Source organism: Syzygium oleosum, unplaced genomic scaffold (genome assembly GCF_021117445.2).
Source record: "Syzygium oleosum isolate NSW1041296 unplaced genomic scaffold, Sole_v2.1 Sole_v2.28, whole genome shotgun sequence".
NCBI classification, from domain to species: domain Eukaryota; kingdom Viridiplantae; phylum Streptophyta; class Magnoliopsida; order Myrtales; family Myrtaceae; genus Syzygium; species Syzygium oleosum.
The window spans coordinates 4,213,078-4,234,354 of record NW_026607512.1 but is presented as its reverse complement, the minus strand read 5'-3'; the positions used below and the strand labels follow the sequence as shown (position 1 = coordinate 4,234,354).

At 40.1% G+C, this 21,277-nt stretch overlaps 1 protein-coding gene across 1 annotated transcript; it reads left to right on the top strand.

The window, feature by feature from the left end:
- Positions 1–9,792: 9,792 nt before the first annotated feature.
- Positions 9,793–10,911, top strand: LOC115675316 (zinc finger protein ZAT5-like). Its single transcript, XM_030597920.2, has one exon. It carries the CDS (start codon positions 9,822–9,824, stop codon positions 10,740–10,742), a length of 921 nt encoding a protein of 306 aa, XP_030453780.1. The 5' UTR covers positions 9,793–9,821; the 3' UTR covers positions 10,743–10,911.
- The last annotated feature ends 10,366 nt before the right edge of the window (positions 10,912–21,277 follow it).

The following is a 21,277-nucleotide window of genomic DNA, read 5'->3' as shown; positions in this document are numbered from 1 at the left end:
TGGTATCAATTCATGTTCTCCAAACTAGAAGGTGGCGGTAGAAACTTCCCAAAAATGAGCTAAGGCTTGGACTAAGCTAACTTGGTATTCTGTATGCATTAGCTCAAGAAGATATCCAAGCCTTTCTTGGACATAAACTTGGTTATCCTTAGACATGTCCTTCCACCAAGCAATGAGCTCCTTTTGAGGAATGAGACTTACTTGGATGTCTAGCTTTCCCATTTGGGTCAAATCATGCAAAGGAAAAATTCATCATTGTTCATCATGGATTATGAATCAATTTTAATGCCTCCATTTCAATTATATGTCCTTTCTAAGGTAAAATGGAGGTAAAGTACATTTGCATACTTAAAAAGTAGTACAAATGTCAAATTAAGTCCATTCATGCCTTAAAAGATCATATAATTGAGAATGGGGGATGAAACCAGTGTTTGATATAAATGCGATTTTGTCATGTTCCATTTAGACCATAAAGGCCTAGCCTATAGTTTACAACTTCGAATACATCAAAATGAACACTCGACTCATTGAATTGTACATGTCACATTTTGAGCACATCGTCACTCGAATTATATTGAAAATTCGCCATGGACCTATACATTCCATCTAAAAGTGAAAAAATGGTCAAATGGAGCATGTCACCCTAATCATTCATTCTAGTATAAAAAGGGCATCTAAATCAACCATTAGTTGTCATTTAGACATTTTTTTTAAATTGTGCCAACTAATTTGCATATTTGAAAGTGAAAGGAACATAACGATACTTACTTACCGGAGCATTTTTGTTTGGTTTTAGGTATACCAACCACAAAGACAAATAGATGCAACAAGTGAGGTTTTGACACCTAAAAGGGTAGGATATACTAAAGGCTCGAGGTCACCACCTTAATGGATAAGGGATTCCATTCCAATAGGCAATCAACCTAAAGTAATAGAATATTATTCCATTTCGGTGATTGGTATTGCGTTTAGATGATCCCATGAGCAATCGTCTCATAGTTCTGCCTAAATACATACCTCCTAAGGATAATTCTAAATATAGCCGGGGTTGGGTCACGGGTGGTGTGTGGGAATGGTATAGTGCTAAAGCAATTTAAAGGCATGCATAGCAATTTAATAACCAAACAACACTTCAAAAATTCAATCAAATCACATTCAATCCCAACACCATCCTGCAAAACAAAGGTCAGCAAAGACAACACCCCTTATACCTCCCACCTACCAAATCATTTAACACGATCATTAGTGGGACATACCTAGGATCCTTTCGTGAGCACAAAACACATGCATATCGTTCTATCTAAGCCTAAGTCCACTTAGAAATCTAATTTCCCCAGCAGAGTCGCCAAGCCTGTCGCGCCGCTCTTTTGGCACGCTAAGGAGGTATTTCCATTCGTCACGAATGGAGAAACTGTCCCCAAATGGGCTACTAAGGTCCGATGCGGATATTTCGCCCAGACGTCCCACAGATATCCCATCACTAGACAAACGAGGAGTCTCTCCTAGACCATACCTCACATGACAATGGGTTGTGATTTTTTATCTTTCTATTCAATCTATGTTTTTGATTTGGAGTCACCACTGATCATTATTGGTAGGTTGACTAAAAACCTAATCGGGGTACGGGAGAAATACCATAATTCTGCGAACCAAAAATTCTGAATACGAGGACTTGGTTACGCTAATGATACCGAATTGAGATCCCTAGCCCTTTCGGTACCTAAAACAATATGATATGTCTAGCATGCCACACGAGTTTCCGAGGTCTATCCACTAATACTAACCATTCTAAACGTAAGAACTCAATCAATCAATATAAGCAACTCAATCAATTGTACTCAAACAAAACAATCCTAATTTGGGTCTCTAAAATAAAAATCAATTCAAAACACCAAAATCCTAGTAAATCCCTAAAGGCTTATTCATTTGATGATATATGTTGTTTTAGGGTTTTTTATGGGTAAAAACCCATAAACTAAGGATTTTCTAATAATGCCAGTTAAGCACTTCTGAAAATTCTAATTTCACTTGCAAAGGTTGGGTATAATGTTTTTGAGTCATTCTGTGAAATTTTGAAATTTTTTATTTTTATTTGGAAAAATTTATGATAACTTCTTTTCCCAAGAGCTAATTTTTATTTTCTAAAAAAATTTTTTATTTTTATTTTGTAATTTTGAAATTTTTTTTATAGATTTTCGGATTTTCTAATTTTTTTTGTATTTTCCTGAATTTTCACATTTTTGTAAATTTTCTGAAAATTTTTGAATTTTTAGGAATTTTTTAGAAATTTTCCAATTTTTATTAAGTTTTCTGAATTTCTAAAATTTTGGATTTCCTGAAATTTTTTATTGAATTTTCGAATTTTTTTTAGATTTTTTTTTATTTTCCCGCCAAGGGGTTGAACCGGACAGGCCCGATTTGCACCAGTTCGACCAAGTCGGATCGATCGGCACCGGCAACGGCCATCACCTCGGCGAGCACGACGCCAAAACGGCGCCGTTTGGGCCTATCTTCTCTTCGGCATTTCGCCGAGCACCTAATGTGCATGATTCTGAGTTTGTTGTTATCAAGGCCGCAACTTTGGACCAAAATCCGACGACCTTTCGGCGACCTTTCTATCATATTTTTGTTTATGCATTAACCTTTCATCAACCTCTAGTCATCTAACCTCCTCAGTTCGTCATCGGGCCTCCGTCGACCGGTGGAAATTGAACCTAAAGAACCTAACCCAAAACAGAATCAAATCTAGCTTTTCTAGCCTCCAGATCACTACATGATCTGCCCTAGCCATCTACGTCGATTAAGAAAATTATCAAAGCACAAATCAAGGTTAAGAATCACTAACTTGAGTGGTTTAAACCACAAATGGCATTCCAGCGAGGTCAGAAAAAAAATCTCCGACGAAGGTTTCCTTAGACGGCCGACTCGGTTTGATGCGATTTAATCCAAGTTTTTGCAATCAAATAATGATAAATATGTTCAGCAAGACATTTTAAGCATTCATAAACTCAAAATCACAAAGAGAATTGCATGACTAAGCATGTTTAAGCTAAGATCCTATACTCGAATTTTATCAAAATCATGAGTACTTGTCAACTTTACCTGCTTCAATGACGATCAAATGGAGTTCCCGAGCTAATCAGCGCCCGTAGAGTGGTTCCTTATCACTTAATCTCCAAGTTGATGGCCTCCGTTTCTCCGGGGAGCTCCTGGATCAATCAGCCGAGTGCGTTTTTCAGGCCTCGATGACCAGCTTTATTACAGGTCCTCTAGTGAGGAAACTCACTGTTGAGATAGATTTGCCAACGCTTTTCCGATCGTAAAAGCTCCGGTCTCTAGGAGTCTCTACTCACCTCACGCTCGATCTTTTTCTCTTTCGCGCTCTTTCTCTCTGTCAATCTGTCAAGCACCTTCTCTACCCGGGATAATGTTCTTCCTCCCTTTTTGTTACCTGATTTTCCCGCCTAAAGTTGGTTATCACCGACTTGGGGTTGGTTGGATCGAATCTCCGATGTCAGCTGAAATTAGAGTTTAAAACGTGCTAAATAGGTTGGATTAAGTCGGCAAAGAAGCAAGTACGAGCTAATTTTTCCGAGTTTAATATGCTTTGGACGAGTCGGGCGAAGAAAGAGATCGACCTGGATCGGGTCGGGTTGACACGGCCGACCCAACAGGCCCGAGTTTGTCTAAAATCACAAATTAAGCTCGATTTTGACCAAATTTCTCGATTTCAACCCCAAAATTGAATTCCTCATCACTTTTCGCACCCAAATATGTTATTTGCCCTAGTTTTTATCACAATTAAACCCAAAATTTTCAGATTGTAAATTAGGATCATTGGAGTTTTTGTCTAATTCAATATCCAGATGACCTGATTGGGAAAAATTGGTGCCAAAATTGGATCACCCACACTTGATTAACCCTAGAAATGATGGTCTCAGGGTTCAACAATTTCGAATTGGCTATGATCCCCAATTTGGGTTTAAAATTCTTAATTTTTAATTGAATTTTGGGGCTTTTTAATTCTTCAAAAAATTATGCAATTGGACTAATCATTATGCAATTCAAGGTCCCAGAATCATTTGTTGTGAAGACACTACGGCCGAAAAATTGATGCCGTATTAATGAAATTGGATTTAAAAGAAGACTAATGACTATTTTATGGAATTTTTGGATTCCATTTGCTATTTTTCTTGATTTTCACCCTTATTTTGATCAAAAGAAATTAAAGAAAAATTCAGAAAAATTTTAAAAATTTTATTTTTGGTTTAGAAACAAGTTCCTAAGCTTGGCCAAGGTTCCTAATCCTAATTTTGTGATTTTTGGAAAAATTTGAAAATTGAGCTAAAAATCAAGTGTCAACAGATTGGTCGGCCAAGACTTGGTGTGGTCGGAAATTGATCGAAAAATGGTCAAAATTTGGCCAGTCTTTACTGGATATGCATTTTCGCCAATCGGACTGGTTCGGTCCGGTTCACTGGCCAAAAATTTTGTGCAATTTAGTCCAATTTGCTCTCTACAGGACCTAATTGCAAAGAATTTCTTATCAGTTATCAAAAAAATTAGCCAAATTGGAAGAATACAATCCAAATCCAATCAATTCAACTCAATTGGACTCATTATTAACATCGCTTTTTTTTTGGTCAAATCATTATTAACATCCCAATTGAACTAATTTGTTCCAATTACATCATGGATAATGTCAATTTCATCTTAATTGATTTACCTCACGCAAATTGGGAATTTTTATTCAATTGATGCAATTTTTTACAATTTTTGTTCCCAATTGGCAAAATTCATTTCAATTAATTCTAATTGATTTGAAAATCACTCAATTGATTCAATTGAATGGGCTTAAGGCACTCCAATGTATACGTGATGACCCGAATTAACCACAAAAGGAAATTGATGTTTAATCGACATTCAACCTCAATCAATCAAATTAACCCCTAGATTGGAATGGGTCAAGTTGAATTGCATCAATTGGACCAAGCTAACTTGATTTTGTAAGTCTTTAATTGGCCAAATTGACTCAAATTTGTGTGAATTTGTCAAAATTGATGTTGGATTTGAGTTGCATATAAGAAAAAAGACTCATTCATGGTTTAATTACCCAATTTATAAAGAATCAACCAGAACCACTAATTATGGCTCAAATTGGGGGGTTTTTACCTTTGGCTTGGAATTTTGAAATTGGCTTGACAATTGAATGTGAAACTATCTCCTAATCAAAGGTAATAAAGAAAACTATCCTGAAAAACAACTTGAAACGATGTAATTATGTTTTTTGGTCGATTTTGAACCAAAATTCACGAATTGGGGAATAGTCAGTTCTTAATCAAATTTTGTAAAATTGAATATGATAAAATAAAATTAAAGTAAAACATAGTTGATCGTGGGGTTTTCAAATTTTTCAATTTTTTTTTGGACAAAGTGTTGACCAAAAAGTCAACGTTTTAGTAATTAGTTACTAAAATGTTAATTGACGGTCAAAATTTGAGTTTTTTGAAAATTAGCAATGGAAAAGTGAAATTGACACTATTTTTGACCTTTTCATGAAAAAAAAATTTTGACTGTGGGTTGACTTTTCGACCAAATTTTGACCAAGAAGTCAACTCAAAAGTGAACATTTTGACTCTTTGAGATTAAAGTGTAAATGATACGTAAATGAAAGGTTAATGCTAATGCAAACACTAAATGACTTTTTTTGGCGAGAAATGGGCCCATTGCAATGAGGAATCCTTATTCTCAAGTTTTTACCTTTACGACGTGTTGGCTAAAAATCAGGTATAATGGCTAATTGCGACACATGTTGCATATTTTAGGTTATTTTCATCTATATATGCTCCTAATTTAGGATTTCATATATTTGATGCATTAGAAATCATGTAGTAATTTTTTGACCAAAAAAACATGTAGTAATTTAGGAAATCATGGATTTAAATTAGTGCATTTGTTTGGTTTTATTCTTTCGTCTTTCCACATCAACAATCAGCTGGAGAAACATGTTTCATGTGAATGACTCTTGCTGTGCTATGTAGCTTTTGTATGCTTCATGTGAAGAGAAATCCTTACTACTAGTATCCTGGTGGGATTGGGACAACAGGCCCACCAACCTCGGTTTTCCGGATCTCTGGTGGTGCGGAGTAACTACGGCTTATACCGAACATTCCACAATGGGTGAGGCCTTTGTGATGACGTCCAAAGAGAGTTGCTAGCGTAGGTCTCCCATCTCGGACTTATTAGCTTATCAAAATGTTAATCTTTTGCAATTGGTTCCCTTCAAAGACAAGTACATCAACATTGTTTTATGCGTATAAGTACAATTCGGGACTTATACGAAATCCATAACATTAGTTGGGGAATACGTGGTGCTAAGTAGTGGAGGCTTAGTGGAAGAGTCGTGCGAAGTTACATAGAAAGTAATGCGAGCTTCAGAAGCAAGAATAATAGAGGAAGTCGTGGTGGTGGTTAAGTTCACCAACCAAATCCCCAACATGTTGCCCCAAATTTTTTTTTTGAATTGATGCTTTACTTTGCTTTGGTTTGGATCGCTACTTACGTGCCTACTACTGCCAATGCTGGCGTCTGTCGTGACGATACAAGCTCTCCTACGCCAAGAATTTTCCCACCCTCGAAGGAGTCGGAATCTCACTCTCCAAAACGCCACTTAAACATAGACTTTCCAATTTTCATTACCCAAAAAAATAAAAACAAAGAAAAATGGAGAAATGCCCAATTTATTCCCCTCAATTAGAAAGTTGACACGTAATTCGAGATATTATTTAGCGTAATTGATAAGAGAAGTTACTAATTAAGTATTTTTCAATGGCATAATGTGGTTAAGTCCAACCTTTTGATCTATACCGGTGACCCTGATCTAGAGCAATGTTTACATAGTTTGTGGGATTGAACAGGTAGGTGACTTCAGGTTTTGAATCGAAAATTTCTCGACACTCAAGTAAATCGTGCCAATCCTAGGGATTCACAAATGTTATCCAAATAAAATTAGCTATAACATCGGCGATCGTGAATTTATGTCACAAGCATATGACTGCATACATTGAAACTGTGACAAGCTTTGTCTTTAGAGACAACACAACATAAAATTAGTGGGATAATTTCTATTTTCTCTAACATCATTGAAGAAAAGGACAAAAAAGAAAAGTCAATCTTGCTGTTGGAAGACAACACGGGACACCAGCCAAAGCATAACTGCATGTTACTTGAAGAGAGAGAGAGAGAGAGAGGGGGGGGGGGGGGGTGTTGGGGGGTGTGGAGGGGAACTCCTTGAAATTGCATGTGTATTGTTGATGGAAGTCAACAAGCCCATTAAAGATTGGGAAGAAAATAGGATGAATCAATACCTATGTTAATGAAGTACCTGTTTTATACATACCCTCAAATCTATTGATCATATAGAAAATATTCAGTTCTTTCTGAAATAATTATCAACATAAAGGAAAAGATACGCCGTAATATATCTGGGTAAAATTATGAAATAATTTCGTAAGTGTGTCATATGTACCATGGTACATTAGAATCGTCAAATACGGCAAAACAAATATGATACATACACAATCTAACGATGTGGATACAGTTTAGTACAACGTAACAAGCTCACTGAATACTTAGTTGGCGTGGTAGTCGCTCGAGAGTGGCCCAGAAGGAGTGCGCGGATGATGATATGTACACTGTTAAAACTGCATTATCACTTATGAGTTCGTGATTCTTTGCTGAAAACTGCAGGATAACTCCCCTAATATAAAATGGATAGTACATGGATGAGCGTTAGACTAATTCCTTCCGGCTCTTTAATCTATCTGAACATGCTCTTGTGATCCACTAGATTTTTGCCCCTTTGCTCTCTAACGGCAAGCATGTGTCCATATGTTAGTTCTTCCCCTCAATTAGTGTCCTTAATCATTGGTTGATCATATAGTATTGTCACCATTATTGGATGTTATATTTGTTTTGGGAAGGCAACTGGGCAGTATCTTTCCGAGCAAAATGTAAAATAAAAAATGACAAAGTGAAAGGTCAACTGCTCATGATTTCACTGGTTAACTAATGGTATCTTTTGTAAGAAAATCAACGATCTATTGCCCGTCTATGGCACTTAAAATACCTAGGCTCGAACCGAAAGCATATACCTTGTTTAGCCGATCATCGTCTTCGAATCGGTCAATACGGATGAAACCGCATGAATCCGACTCAATCTTTCTCTCCTTCTCCTCCCTTGTACGGTGTCTCGATGGATAAACCCATAAGTGTTTCAACATTAGAATAGGAGACAAGACCATAGCCTACTTGCGTTTATGCTAACCGGTCCATCCATCATGAATCAATGTTAAAGTATTAGTCTACACTAGCCGTCCAATCACATTTTATTATCCAAACCAAGATGTGATAAATCCAATATAAGTCTATCACGCGACTATATTTGGCCTATCTAGTATGGTCTCATATGTTTAATTTACTTTACAACAGCCTATTTTTCGCAAACTTAAAATGTTTTGCTCTATCGTGCAACATTAACTGCAAAGCATTTTAAGTGAGTAAGCTCTATTGTGTCTGAAATTTTCACAACGGAGGATCATCATCACTTCACTTTATACTTTAATATATATGCATGAGCTCGAACTTATTAGGCGTGAGATGGAGTAAGAGATGTATTTGCAAATATCTAAATATTTAACTCACGTATAGTTCTTGCAAGAGTAATGTGCCATTCTTTAATAGATGATGTGCTTAGTTACGTCCCTATCAGAAGAAACATTCAGCAGCTCACACTGAGATCTGCAAGAACAGAATGATCAGTTAGCTCCTGAGTTGGTATCAACTTGGTGGGACGAAATGGTGGCAAATCAAGCAAGAATTGAGGAAACGGACAGGAACCATGTACATAATATAAGCAAAGAAGACAACGAAAATGGAGTGATGAGCACACATTCTGGTGTGGTTCCAGGCTTGCAAACCAATCCTCCAGTGAGAATCGTTGGCAAAAAGTAAGGAGTTTGCTTCGAACCCACCGAATAGTCCCATCCCATGCCCAAAAAACCAACGAATAACCCCTTGTCTCTCTCTCTCTCTAGTTGACTTGTGATCTTAAAATATCGCTAAAGTACGTCAATTAGTCTTTTTTATAAACCGTAAAACGGTGTCCGGGCCGGTATTCATCCACCTTGACTAGGTCACCTTCCCAAGCCATCATAAAGGCGATACCCCATGTCGACGTCTTGGTGCATTCAAGATTTACTCTTGAAATGCTCCCAACTAACTCTAAACTTAAGACCAAGAAGAGGAGTAAATAGTATCGTCATCTAAACCAAAAAAATAAAATAAAAAGAGTACTATTGGCAGGATGCGATGTGATATAACTGATCAATGCAAAACGACATACATATACACATGATTGGTTACACCACGTCATTACTTCGACCCGATATATTTATCGCATGTATTTCCTTTTCCTGAGCCAACACCTTGCTGTTTGGTCTTAAGTGGTAATATCCCTAGTTTTTTTTTTTTAGAGGTGATATCCCTAGTTAATAAGTATTATTTTTAACTTGTACATTCTTGTACGTCGGCCTTATGTAATGTATGACTTCCAAGGTTGGGAATGCGAGGTTGGCAAGGCAAAAAAAAAAAAAAACAAATATTGCACCGTCGCACTGCTCCAAAGAAAGCGGCTTTTAGACTCAAACTCACATCCCCATCTCGCACCAATCATTGCCATTATATAAATCAAACCCCACACCACCTTCACAAGAACTCTCTCTCTCTCTCTCTCTCTCTCTTCCTTTCTCTCTCTGTGGATCATGACGATGGAAATTCAGGTGTCCAACGAGTTTGATCGTCGCCACACGAACGCCGATGCCACGATCGTCAAGTTCAAGGGCAAGCGCACCAGGCGCCAACGCCCACCATCTCCCCTCGCGTTGACCATGGCTTGCAGCAGCAGCTCCGATTCCGAACCAAGAACGGTCATCGCCCACCACAGGCTCGCCGGTGGCAACGAAGACTCCGATCCCACCACGACTGCTACTACGACGACCGCTTTCGCGGCGTCATGTGATTCCCCCGAGCACACCAAAGAAGAAGAGGAAGACATGGCCAACTGCTTGATCCTCCTGGCTCGAGGCCGAGGCCCGATCGCCCCAAAACCCATGGTTGATTGCAACAACGACAAGGTCGAACTGTCGTGCGTCTTTTCGTGCAAGACGTGCGGCCGGAGCTTCCCATCCTTCCAAGCTCTCGGCGGGCACAGAGCCAGTCACAAGAAGCCCAAGCTCGACAACGACGACAAGAACAAGCAGCCCGTCCACTTCACGATGAAGTACAAAGATATTGGCGACAAACAGGCGAGCTCTGCTGCATGCACGGCCCTTTCCCTGCAAATAATGCCGGGCGCCGCCACGTCGAGTTCCGGGAACAAGTCGAGTAACAAGGTACACGAGTGCTCGATATGCGGGGCCGAGTTCAACTCAGGTCAAGCGTTGGGGGGTCACATGAGGAGGCACAGGCCGGTCATGTCCGGGTCCGGAGCCAACAACACGGAACCCGAGATCAAGAAGGTCAGACAGGGGCAAGGACTGCAGGATTTGGATCTGAATCTGCCGGCGCCGGCCATGGATGATGAAGAAGAGCGGGAGGCGGCCGCCAAGTACGCTTTTGCGTCGAAGGAACAAGTTCTCGTCTTCTCCACGTCTACTCTGGCTTTGGTGGATTGCCATTACTGACAAGCAACCCGTGTTATTCTTTTCTTTCTCTCTTTTGGTTTCTCAATTTGCCTTTTGGCACCAAAACATCTGTTGTGGAATTGACGTGATTCATTTATTTATTCTTTAAAAAAGAAGAATAGCACGTCTTGTAACAATGACGTATACTCTTTACTAGAGAGATACAATACGCTATTGCTAATTTAATTTGCTTGGCAGAGCCCATGGGCCTCGATGGGACGGCCCAAGCCCGACAATAGTTTTATTGGATTAGGCTTGAAAGGCTGAGTCCACTACTTGGACCCATGTAGACCAGGGCCACATGGGCCTAAAAAAAATAAAGTTGGGCCTCAAAGGCATCCACCATAGTGGCCTGAGACCTTTGAGGCTCCAATGGTCAAGTGTGTTAATGACCCCATTAGATAAATCAACCCTCTTTCACGAATTCTCAAATATTTCGACTCTCTAATGAATTTTCACTTTATATACACGATTTTCCTTTTTATTTTCAATCTTGAAATGGATCGCAACTGCTATCCAACCCGCTTCCCAGATGGCGAACCAATATGTAGAAGTTAGCAGGGTCATTTTCGATTTGTTCACCGCCTTAGAGACATAAAAACCTCCCTACGTGCTCACTCCACCCGAGTAACAACAAGAATTCAACGACAATGATAAGACACACCAATCATATGATTAGTCAGGAATGTAGGGGCAACAAGGGGTCGTCACCCCTCCCCGAGGCAATGCGGACACCCTTTTTTTCAGCAAAAACCCTACCCCAGCGCCAATGATCAACAAACCCTTATTGATGTCGCGCAAACTTCGTGCCAACATATGCCCACAATTTGGAAGAGATTCAAAATTGAGGTCATCCTTGATCGTACGGGTGGATAGTCTGCACGATTTGTGGAAATAAGTTAACCAGAAGGTAGGACGGGCCACCGGAGGAGGCACCAAGACAAACATTACACTTAAATGTTCAATCCCAATAAAAGCTGAGCTAGTACAGCGGGCCATATTAGCAGCCCCTTCAAGTATGATGAGGCAAGGAACCAACAAGTTACCTACACTTTATAGTTTATGTTTTCGCCACTGAGTACCATTCGACTTTGCCGAAGATCTAAGGTTCGTGTAGCATGTGCAAGGCGCGCTACAACCACATTTTATGCCCGTTCTATGGTCGGCGAACACAAGGAACTACAAGAGACTTTGCAAAGAGAAAAGAGTGGAATTGATGCGTATCCTGTCCATAGGTAAGTTTTAAATCTCATTGACTTCAAATTTACGGGCAAGTCAAACTAGTTTCCCATTTTGTTGCGTCACAGGCCACTGGATCTGGCCAAATCAAGAGTTGCACCATTGTACTATGTCGTTTAAGATGTTGCCATATCCACATAATTCAAATAATGTATATGCGAATATCGTGAGAGCGGTCAATTACTTTTGCATGTCAAACAAAGTCTTTTCTGTTACCTTAGACAATGCTAGTGTGAACAACCTCGCCATTAGAACCATGTCCGCACAATTCATGCCGGTTTGCAATGATATTTTCTTCCATAAATGATACATGTGCCACGAAATTATTCTCTTTGAGCAAGATGGACCGCATGAGTTTTGCAATTCTGTAAATTGTACACAGAAGTAGGCCAAGTACAATAGCCACAATGCATCGTGGGTACAAGATATGGAATTGATGTGCATACTGTTTTCATCAGTTCTGAAATGTACAAATACGAATTACATGTTTCAGTTATTCTTTACCATATGAATCCAATTCCATTTCACGTTTTGGTGGTTCCAAATCTGAACATTTTTCTTTGTTTCCTTTGTTCTCTGTTGTTGTATGACTGTGTATCATTCAATGTAAATTGGACGGGAACATGAGAAGCTGCCCGTAGAAGTGAAATGAAAACTTGGAAGAATTCCACTTATTCGATGTCCAAGAAGGCATGTGATCAGATGGAGATGTTAATATTATTTTCCACTCGTTATTGTTAGAATTGCCCAATTGCAGCCATTGACATAGTAGTAGCCGAAGTCTTTAGGAACTAGACGGTGTTCAATGATTTAATCAAGCATTATTATTCCTGCTCTTGATTTCGATTGAATTAGCCACCAAAGTGTTGAAAATATTAACGCATAAACGACATTGCAAATCAAGTTACTGCAAAATCACTGGAGAAATAACGAAAAACAATAAAGGACATAAGCGATTTACGTGATTCGGTCCGAGTGTCAGTACTTACATCCATGAGAAGAGTAGGCAATAAATAATCCATTATAATCTAAAAATCAGAGTTACAATCGTTTACACACTTCGAATATTTTCCACACCTAAATTATATCAAAACTTCAAGTGTTTACAATTAAATAACTCAATTCGATGTAAAACTCACAACACAAATCCCCCGTGTTTAGAACTCCTCTGTCCGTGATCAAAGAGAGCATTATTGTGTCTTCCTCTTTCTTTCTTCGTGTTCGTCTTTTGTGGAGTACTATGCGGCCGTGTAAGGGAAAAGAGCCCAAAAACACAAAACCCTTCTTTTTACTTTTCGTTTCCTTCCTCTAATTACCCGTGGGGCCCACTTGCTTTATTTTCTTTTTACGGCAAAAAAAAACCTTCGCTTTTCCTTTCCAAGCAACATAGAAAGTCCAAGTCTTTTTTTTTTTAATTTCTTTCCTCTGACAAAGACTTTTTGCCCTCATAAGTAAAAGGGTACCACAAAAAACTTCGACAAAAAAAAAATATCACAAAAACCCCAAACCGATATATCTGTAATAAATTTACCCTCAAATTAATTTTTTGACCAGTAAAATCCTCAAACTGGTACACATGTGATAATTTTACCCTCTGTTAATTTCCGTTAAATTTTACCGTCATATTTCTGAGTTAGATGACACGTGGCAGTTGACAAGTCTACCAGTTTGGGGTTTTATCCTCCGTTTGTCATATGTGTACCAGTTTGTGATTTTTTGTGGTATTAATTCAATTTAACGAATGGTAAATTTATCACAAATGTACCAGTTTAGGATTTTTAATGGTAAAAAAATTAGCTTTGGGTAAATTTGTCACAGGTGTACCAATTTTTTCCCACGTGGGTCTGAGTTATTGGGAATGACTTTCTTTACTACTAAATCATCCACTTCAAAACATCTCGGTTTCACTTTTCTGTTGAAAGATTTAGCAACTCTTTTCTGATAAGCTTGTCCATGACATATAGCCCTTAATCTTCTCTCATCAATCATGTCGAGTTGTTCACATCTTTGTTGGCTCCATTCAGTTTCTGAGAGTTTCAATTGGGATAATATCCTTAATGAAGGAATTTCTACCTCGACGGGTAATACTGCTTCCATCCCATATACTAAGGAAAATGGAGTTGCCCCAGTTGATGTTCGAATTGAAGTTCGGTATGCCATCAGAGCATATGGCAATCTTTCGTGCCAATCACGATAGTTCTCAGCTGTTTTGGATAATATCTTCTTGATATTCTTGTTTGCTGCTTCCACTACTCCGTTCATTTGTGGGCGGTATGGAGATGAATTCAAGTGTTGAATGTGGAAATGTTCAAGCAGATCATTTACGATTTTGTTATTCAAATTTGAACCATTGTCGGTAATGATTGCTTCTAGAACTCCATACCTAGCGATGATGTCTCGCTTAATGAATTTTGCCACATTCTTGGCGGTGACATTTGTATATGAATTCGCTTCAATCCACTTGGTGAAGTAGTCAATTGCTACCAAGATAAAGCGATATCCATTTGAGGCCTTGGGGTTAATTGGACCAATCATGTCAATTCCCCACATTGAAAATGGCCATGGTTCTGACATTTGATGTAGCTCATTCGGCGGTGCATTGATTCTGTCTCCATAAACTTGACATTGGCGACAACACCTCACATGCTGAATGCAATCTGTTTCCATCGTCATCCAATAATATCCCAATATCATGATTTTGCGGGCTAGGAGATGGCTGTTCATGTGCGGACCACATTCACCTTCATGGATTTCTCTCATAATTTGTTCAGCTTCTTTACTATCAACGCATCTTAACAGGATCGAATCGAATGATTTCTTATGAAGAACCTGTCCGCTGAGAAAGAACTTATTGGCTATCTTTCTGATAAATTTTCTGTCACCTGACTGGCTTCTTTCAGGAAGTTCTCCTGCTTGTAAGTACTTCTTGATATCATGAAACCATGGTTCATTGTCAAATTCTACTTGAACTACCATACAGTGTGCTGGTTGTTCGAGAATATTGATTCTCAGTGGTTTTATATCCATAACATCTTCAGCTTGGAGTAAGGATGATAAGGTTGCAAGAGCATCCGCAAAATGATTCTGAGCTCTTGAAAGATAATCAAATGTTATTTCTTCGAATTCCTCCATCATTCCTTCTAAGTATTTGTGATAAGGAATCAACTTTGCATCACGAGTTTGCCATTCTCCAGTTGTTTGCAATATAATGAGCATAGAATCTCCATATACCTGCAACATTTTTACCCTCATTAAAAGGGCTGATTGTAAGCCGAGAATGCATGATTCATATTAAGCGATGTTATTGGTGCATGGGAATACCAGTTTTGCAGATACTGGATAGTCTTGGCCTTCTGGAGAGATCAGTATTGCCCCGGTTCCTGATCCATATAAGTTGGTTGCACCATCAAAATACATGGTCCATTTTTCATCGACTAATGTCAATATGTGGTCATCAAGTCATTCTTCAGAACTGGCGATATTTTGCGAATTTTCTGCCAGCATGTCTGCTATCGCTCGTCTTTTGACTGACTTTTGGGATGAACTTCTGATGTCGAACTCAGACAACAAGACTTGCCATTTTGCTAATTTCCCAACCAAGGAGGATTTCTCAAAAAGATACTTGATCGGGTCATTCTCGGTCACTAGCAAAATTTGGTGATGAAAGGTGTACTGTCTTCATCTGTGTAACACCCAAATTAATGCAACACATGTCTTCTCAACTGCTGGGTAATTCACTTCTGATGCTGTGAATTTCTTGCTCAAGTAATAAATGGCTTGTTCTTTACCATCATTTGGTCTTCTTTGTACAAGCACCGCTCCTAGCGACTCATGGTGAATCGTCAAATATAAGATCAGCGGGACTCCAGGAATTGGTGGTACCAACACTGGTGGGCATACCGGATATTCTTTGATCTTGTCAAAGGCTTGTTGACATTCTGCATCCCACTTTACTTTGGCGTTTTTCTTCAAAGTTTGAAGAATGATTTAGCAGTCTCAGAAAGCTGATAGATGAAATGGGCAATGTAGTTTAATCGCCCCAACAAGCTTCTCACTTCTTTCACCGTAGTAGGAGTCTTTATGTCATATATCGCCTTGATTTTGGAGGGATCTATTTCAATACCTCTGCTGCTGACCACAAATCCTAGCGGTTTGCCAGATTTTGCCCCAAATACACACTTGTTGGGGTTTAACCGCAACTTGTACTTTTTAAGTCTTTCGAACAATTTGTGAAGCACCTCAACATGATCCTCTCCTTGTTTAGATTTTGTAATCATGTCATCCACGTATACTTCGATTTCTTTGTGCATCATGTCATGGAACAGAGTTACCATTGCCCTTTGATATGTGACACCAACATTTTTCAGATCGAAAGGCATCACCTTATAACAAAATGTGCCCTATGGTGTTATGAAGGATATTTTCGCCTTATCCTCTTTCTTCATGAGGATTTGATTATATCCTGAGAAACCATCCATGAATGAAAATGTTTCGAACCCAGCAGTACTATCCACTAATACATCAATATGTGGAAGCGGGAAATCATCCTTAAGGCTTGATTTATTTAGGTCGCGATAATCAACACATACCCGCACCCGACCATCTTTCTTCATCACGGGTACTATGTTGGCAACCCATTATGGATATGGCACTACTTCGATGAAACCGACTTTGAGTAATTTCATCACCTCTTCTTCTATTTTCTTTGCCAATTCCGGCTTTGTTCGCCTAAATTTTTGCTTCTTTGGTGGAATACTTGGATCAATTGACAAAGCATGTTCAACTATACTTGGATCAAGGCCTGGCATGTCGGCATAGGACCATGCGAATATATCTTGATATTCCTTGAGCAAATATGTTATTCTTTCTGCTTCTGCTGAGGGATGACTTTCTCCAATCTTAACCTCTTTGGGGTTCTCTTTATCACCCAGATTAACAGTAATCGTTTTCTCTAATGTGAGCGGTTTTGATTCTTCATGACGGACCCATTCTCTTCTAATCCATTCCTCGTCTTCATTATCCCTTTCAATATCACAAGTGATCTCCTTGGAGAGATTTGGGTCACCTATGAACCTATTATGGATGTGTGAATGCTCATGCCTGACATGTAACAAACATGATTAGTAATTGCATATGAAATGAATTGATGCATGAGGTTTAAAAAAAATTTTGGAAAATTATTTTGAAATCTGTTTTGAAGAGATCAAGAGAATAGAGCTAATCCTCATATCCTTGGACATCCTTGCTCTTAAAATCGTTTTCACAATGAGGAGTCATACGGAAACCCAAAGCCTCAAGCTTCACGTGTGAGAGCAATATTCATCATTGGTTTGGTTTTGTTTCCATACGTCCTTAACAAAACATTGAACACTTTTATTGAATTTGAAAAATGCAATTACATCTATATCGAAAGAAATGTAAATTGCAACTGAATTGAAATTGCAAACAACATCAATATGAAACAGACAAATTGTAAAGGCAACAATAAGGAAAGGGTTCAAAAGAATCTTCCTACTCTAGTGCGTAGGTATCTTCGTCTTCAGTTATAACGACGCTGATAACGTCCTCTTCAAATAAACCCAGTAAGATAGACTCTGCTTTTGCATGTAAATTTTCTTCTGAAAGCAGTTTGGAATGCCCAGGAAAGTTTTCTCTAATATGAATATGATGACAGGGTAACTCTCTAGCCTTGCCCTTCCATGCTGATGGGTTAATGGTTCGATCACCTCGGCTTCCACGGCCTTCATGATTCTTTTGATCTTGGCCTCGGCCTTCATGGTGATTACTAGTGACTTCATACCCCACCCCATACTTTTTCTTTATACCAAATGGGATAATGGGTTCTTTAATTCCTTGAGCTTTTGTCCCAAGTCCACCATCAAGGTTGAATCCATATTGGCATAATACTTTTCCAGACATAATAGACGATGCCGAAAGTTCATGAGACTTCATGACACTACCAGCGGGAATTTATACCATAGAAATCATTTCAAAGGAATGATAGCTGGGCTCTTCTTTTATCTCAAGCTCGACATAAGGTATGTCATTTTCCTTGTAAGTGGTGAAGTCCGTCTCCCCATGCATGGTAATCATTTTACCATTAATAACAAATCTAACTTTTTGATGAAGACTAGAAGGAATGTCGCCAGCCATATAAATCCAAGGCCTCCCCAGCAGTAGGTTGAAAGTCCTTGGAATGTCTACCACTTGAAAATCGATCAGGAAAGGCACAGGGCCTATATTTACTTCCAGCTCGATGTCACCGATAACATCTTTCTTCATCCCATCGAACGAACGTACAGTCACCTTTGAAGATTTGATGAGTTCTTCACTAATTCCCAAGCGATACAGTGTGCTTAGTGGACACAAATTAAGTGCGGAACCATTATCGATCAGCACCCGTGACACCTCCTTGCCCCGGTATTTGACGGCAATATACAGGGCTTTATTGTGGGAACGCCCGTCAATTGGGAAATCTTCATCAGAGAAGGCAATTTGATCCTTTAGAAGAATAGCACCAACAAAGTCTTCCAATTGTACCTCATTAATCGTCTCCGGGACGTGCACCTCATTAAGAAGCTTCATAAGCACCATTTTGTGGCTTTCTGAAGTCTTGAAGAGATCCAACAAAGAAATCTGTGCCGGCATCTTTCTTAATTGCTCAATTACCTCATATTTACTTGTCCTCACGACTGACAACAACTGCTTGACATCTTCTTCAGTTACTCCTTTCTTTTCGTGCTCACCTTCTTTTGGGACATAACATCTTCCCGATCTGGTTATTGCATCAACTTCTTTAGGCGTGTAGTCCCATGGTACACATTTGGTATCAAATTTCTCTTTTGGAGGTAAAGTGATGATCACAGGCTGAACCTCTTTCTCTTCAATCTTTACTTGACCAATTGGGAGCTCAATGGTAATTGGTTCAACATGATCCTTCTCTTCCTCAAGCCTATCCACTTCATCAAGATTAATCAATAGTAATCATGGACACCATGCTTTTGTCAACTTCAATAGTATCCATTCCACCCCAACCGTCAAGCACAATATTTTCATCTTTGGATGCCCATGAAGATGGTGTGTATTTGACACGGTAGTTATACTGGCCACTGTCTTGTCCCAGTTAATCCACAATTCCGCCTTGTCTTCGTGCTTTGCGAACAAATCATCTGTCTCCTTGGCGAGCCTTTTTCTTCATTTTCTCGTCTTGATCTTCTTTCTCCTCAAGACTTAATTCGTTGATTGGGATTTCATCTATGCCTCCCCATCCATCAGGCACAATAGTTTCGTTTTTAAAAACCCAAGGTGGAGGTGTGTACTTAACACGGAAGTTGTATTTTCCACTGTCTTGACCAAGGAGGTCTACAGTGTCACCTTGCTTAAATGATGTTTGGGTAAATCGCCTTTCGCCCTGCCGAATCCTTTCTTTTGTTCTTCAAATTGATCCACTTCATCACCAGATGGAGTCTCATTTTGTCTGCTGAGCTCATCGTCCATGCCACCCCAACCATCGGGCACAATCACTTCACTTTTAAAAGCCCACGGTGGTGGAGTATACTTTACTTGGAAGTTGTATTTGCCAAAATCTTCTCCCAAGTTGTCCATAATTTCCCCTTTTAAGAATGCTTCACGATGAAAGCAAGCATCTCCTTGTGACATCCTGAATTCGACCCACTTTCGTGATCAATGAAATAAATATGTATTTCTCATTTCGTTTTAGTAAGTCTCGCCCGGAACTGATCACTCTCGGGATACTGACCAATAGGGAATGGCTAACTAGGAAAACGGTACGTGGACCCAAGAACTCAACTGTGAATCGAGCTCCGATTCCGAGAAACGACGAGGGAATATTTTAGGCCAATGTGGGCCGATCCAAGGAGGGCGATGGAATTGGTTTGCCAACGACGTACGATCAGATCGCGGGTGATTCCGCAAGGCCGAGAGTACGCGTGGCGAGCAATCCTAAACTTACTCCGAACAATCGCAACCTCCGGAACTAGCGATAAATCCTCGCATTCTCTTGGAAATCGAGACCGTCACGACTCGAGTAATCCTAGGTCGATACGCGTAACCCCTAAAAAGCCGCCCGTTAGTAAGAGACGCTAAAATCGCATTTGAGCGAAATTGATCGTGTAGTTGAATCCGGACTTGAGTGTCGAATTTTACGAACGTACACGACTAATTTGCAAGGACGACGTCATATTAGTGTGGCCAATCATATTTGGGATCGGTATAGTCGAAAAATGGATTTTTGGACCGGGAGTGGAAAATTACCGTTTTGCCCCTGAACCCTAAGCATTAATTCCGAATTTTTGGAGGTTTAAATGGACTTGATCAGCCCCTATATTGGCCGAAATTGATGGACCAAGTTGCCCCCACCACTCTTGCTCAATCCCAAGTTTGCCCCTAGATATTTTGTTCTAGATTGAATCTTAACCATTGATGGTGGATAGAGTTGATTGGCCTTCAAATTTCAGCCATTGGATTGGCTTGTTAGTGGGGTGGTTAGATTAGTCAATGTTAGTGGAGTGGTTTACCAACCCCCACTCAAGCCATTTTGATAAAACACTCTCTCTCTCTCTCTCCCCTCATTTCTCTCCATCTTGGCCGGCCACTCCCCCTTATTCTCGCCACTCTCTCTCCATTCTCTCCTCTCTCTCTCTCTCTCTCTCTCTCTCTCTCTCTCTCTCTCTCTCTCTCTCTCTCTCTCTCTCTCTCGTGAGCCAAGCCGCCGGAGCAGCCACAGCCACGACCGCGCCGCCGCAGACCGAGCGCCGCCGACCAAGCAACGCCGCCACCGTCCGCGTGACCGTCCCGTCGCCGCCACCACCATCCGGCCACCCCATTTTCCCTCTCTTTCCCTCATCCTCGTCGGCACCACCAGCCCAACCAACCTCGCCTTAGTCACGTCGTCACCGCCCAAGCGCCGCCATCGCCGGCCACCCGCCGCTCACGCGCCACCACCACGCCACCCTCAACCTTTTCCCTCTCCATTCCCACGGCACCACCACTATCACCAGCAAACCCCTTCACCGTTCAGATCAGCCGTGAGCCGCCCTCAGTCGCCGCCGCCGATCGTCGCTCGTGGAGCCGCCGGAGCACCTGCTGAACCGGCGTGATCCGGCGACCGCCCAGCCCGTTTTCCCTCTTGTTCAGCCCACATTTGGAGCTTAGGATTTGGGTGAATGGAAACCCTAAACCCTAATTAGGATTTTGTGCATATTTAGACAAGTTTAGGGGTTAATTAGGGTATTTTAGGGGTTAATTGATGGCTGGTGATTAGACTTGTTAACGAG

Excerpts from the sequence above, each read along its gene's own strand:
- LOC115675316 (XM_030597920.2), top strand. The coding sequence starts at position 9,822 with ATGACGATGGAAATTCAGGTGTCCAACGAGTTTGATCGTCGCCACACG.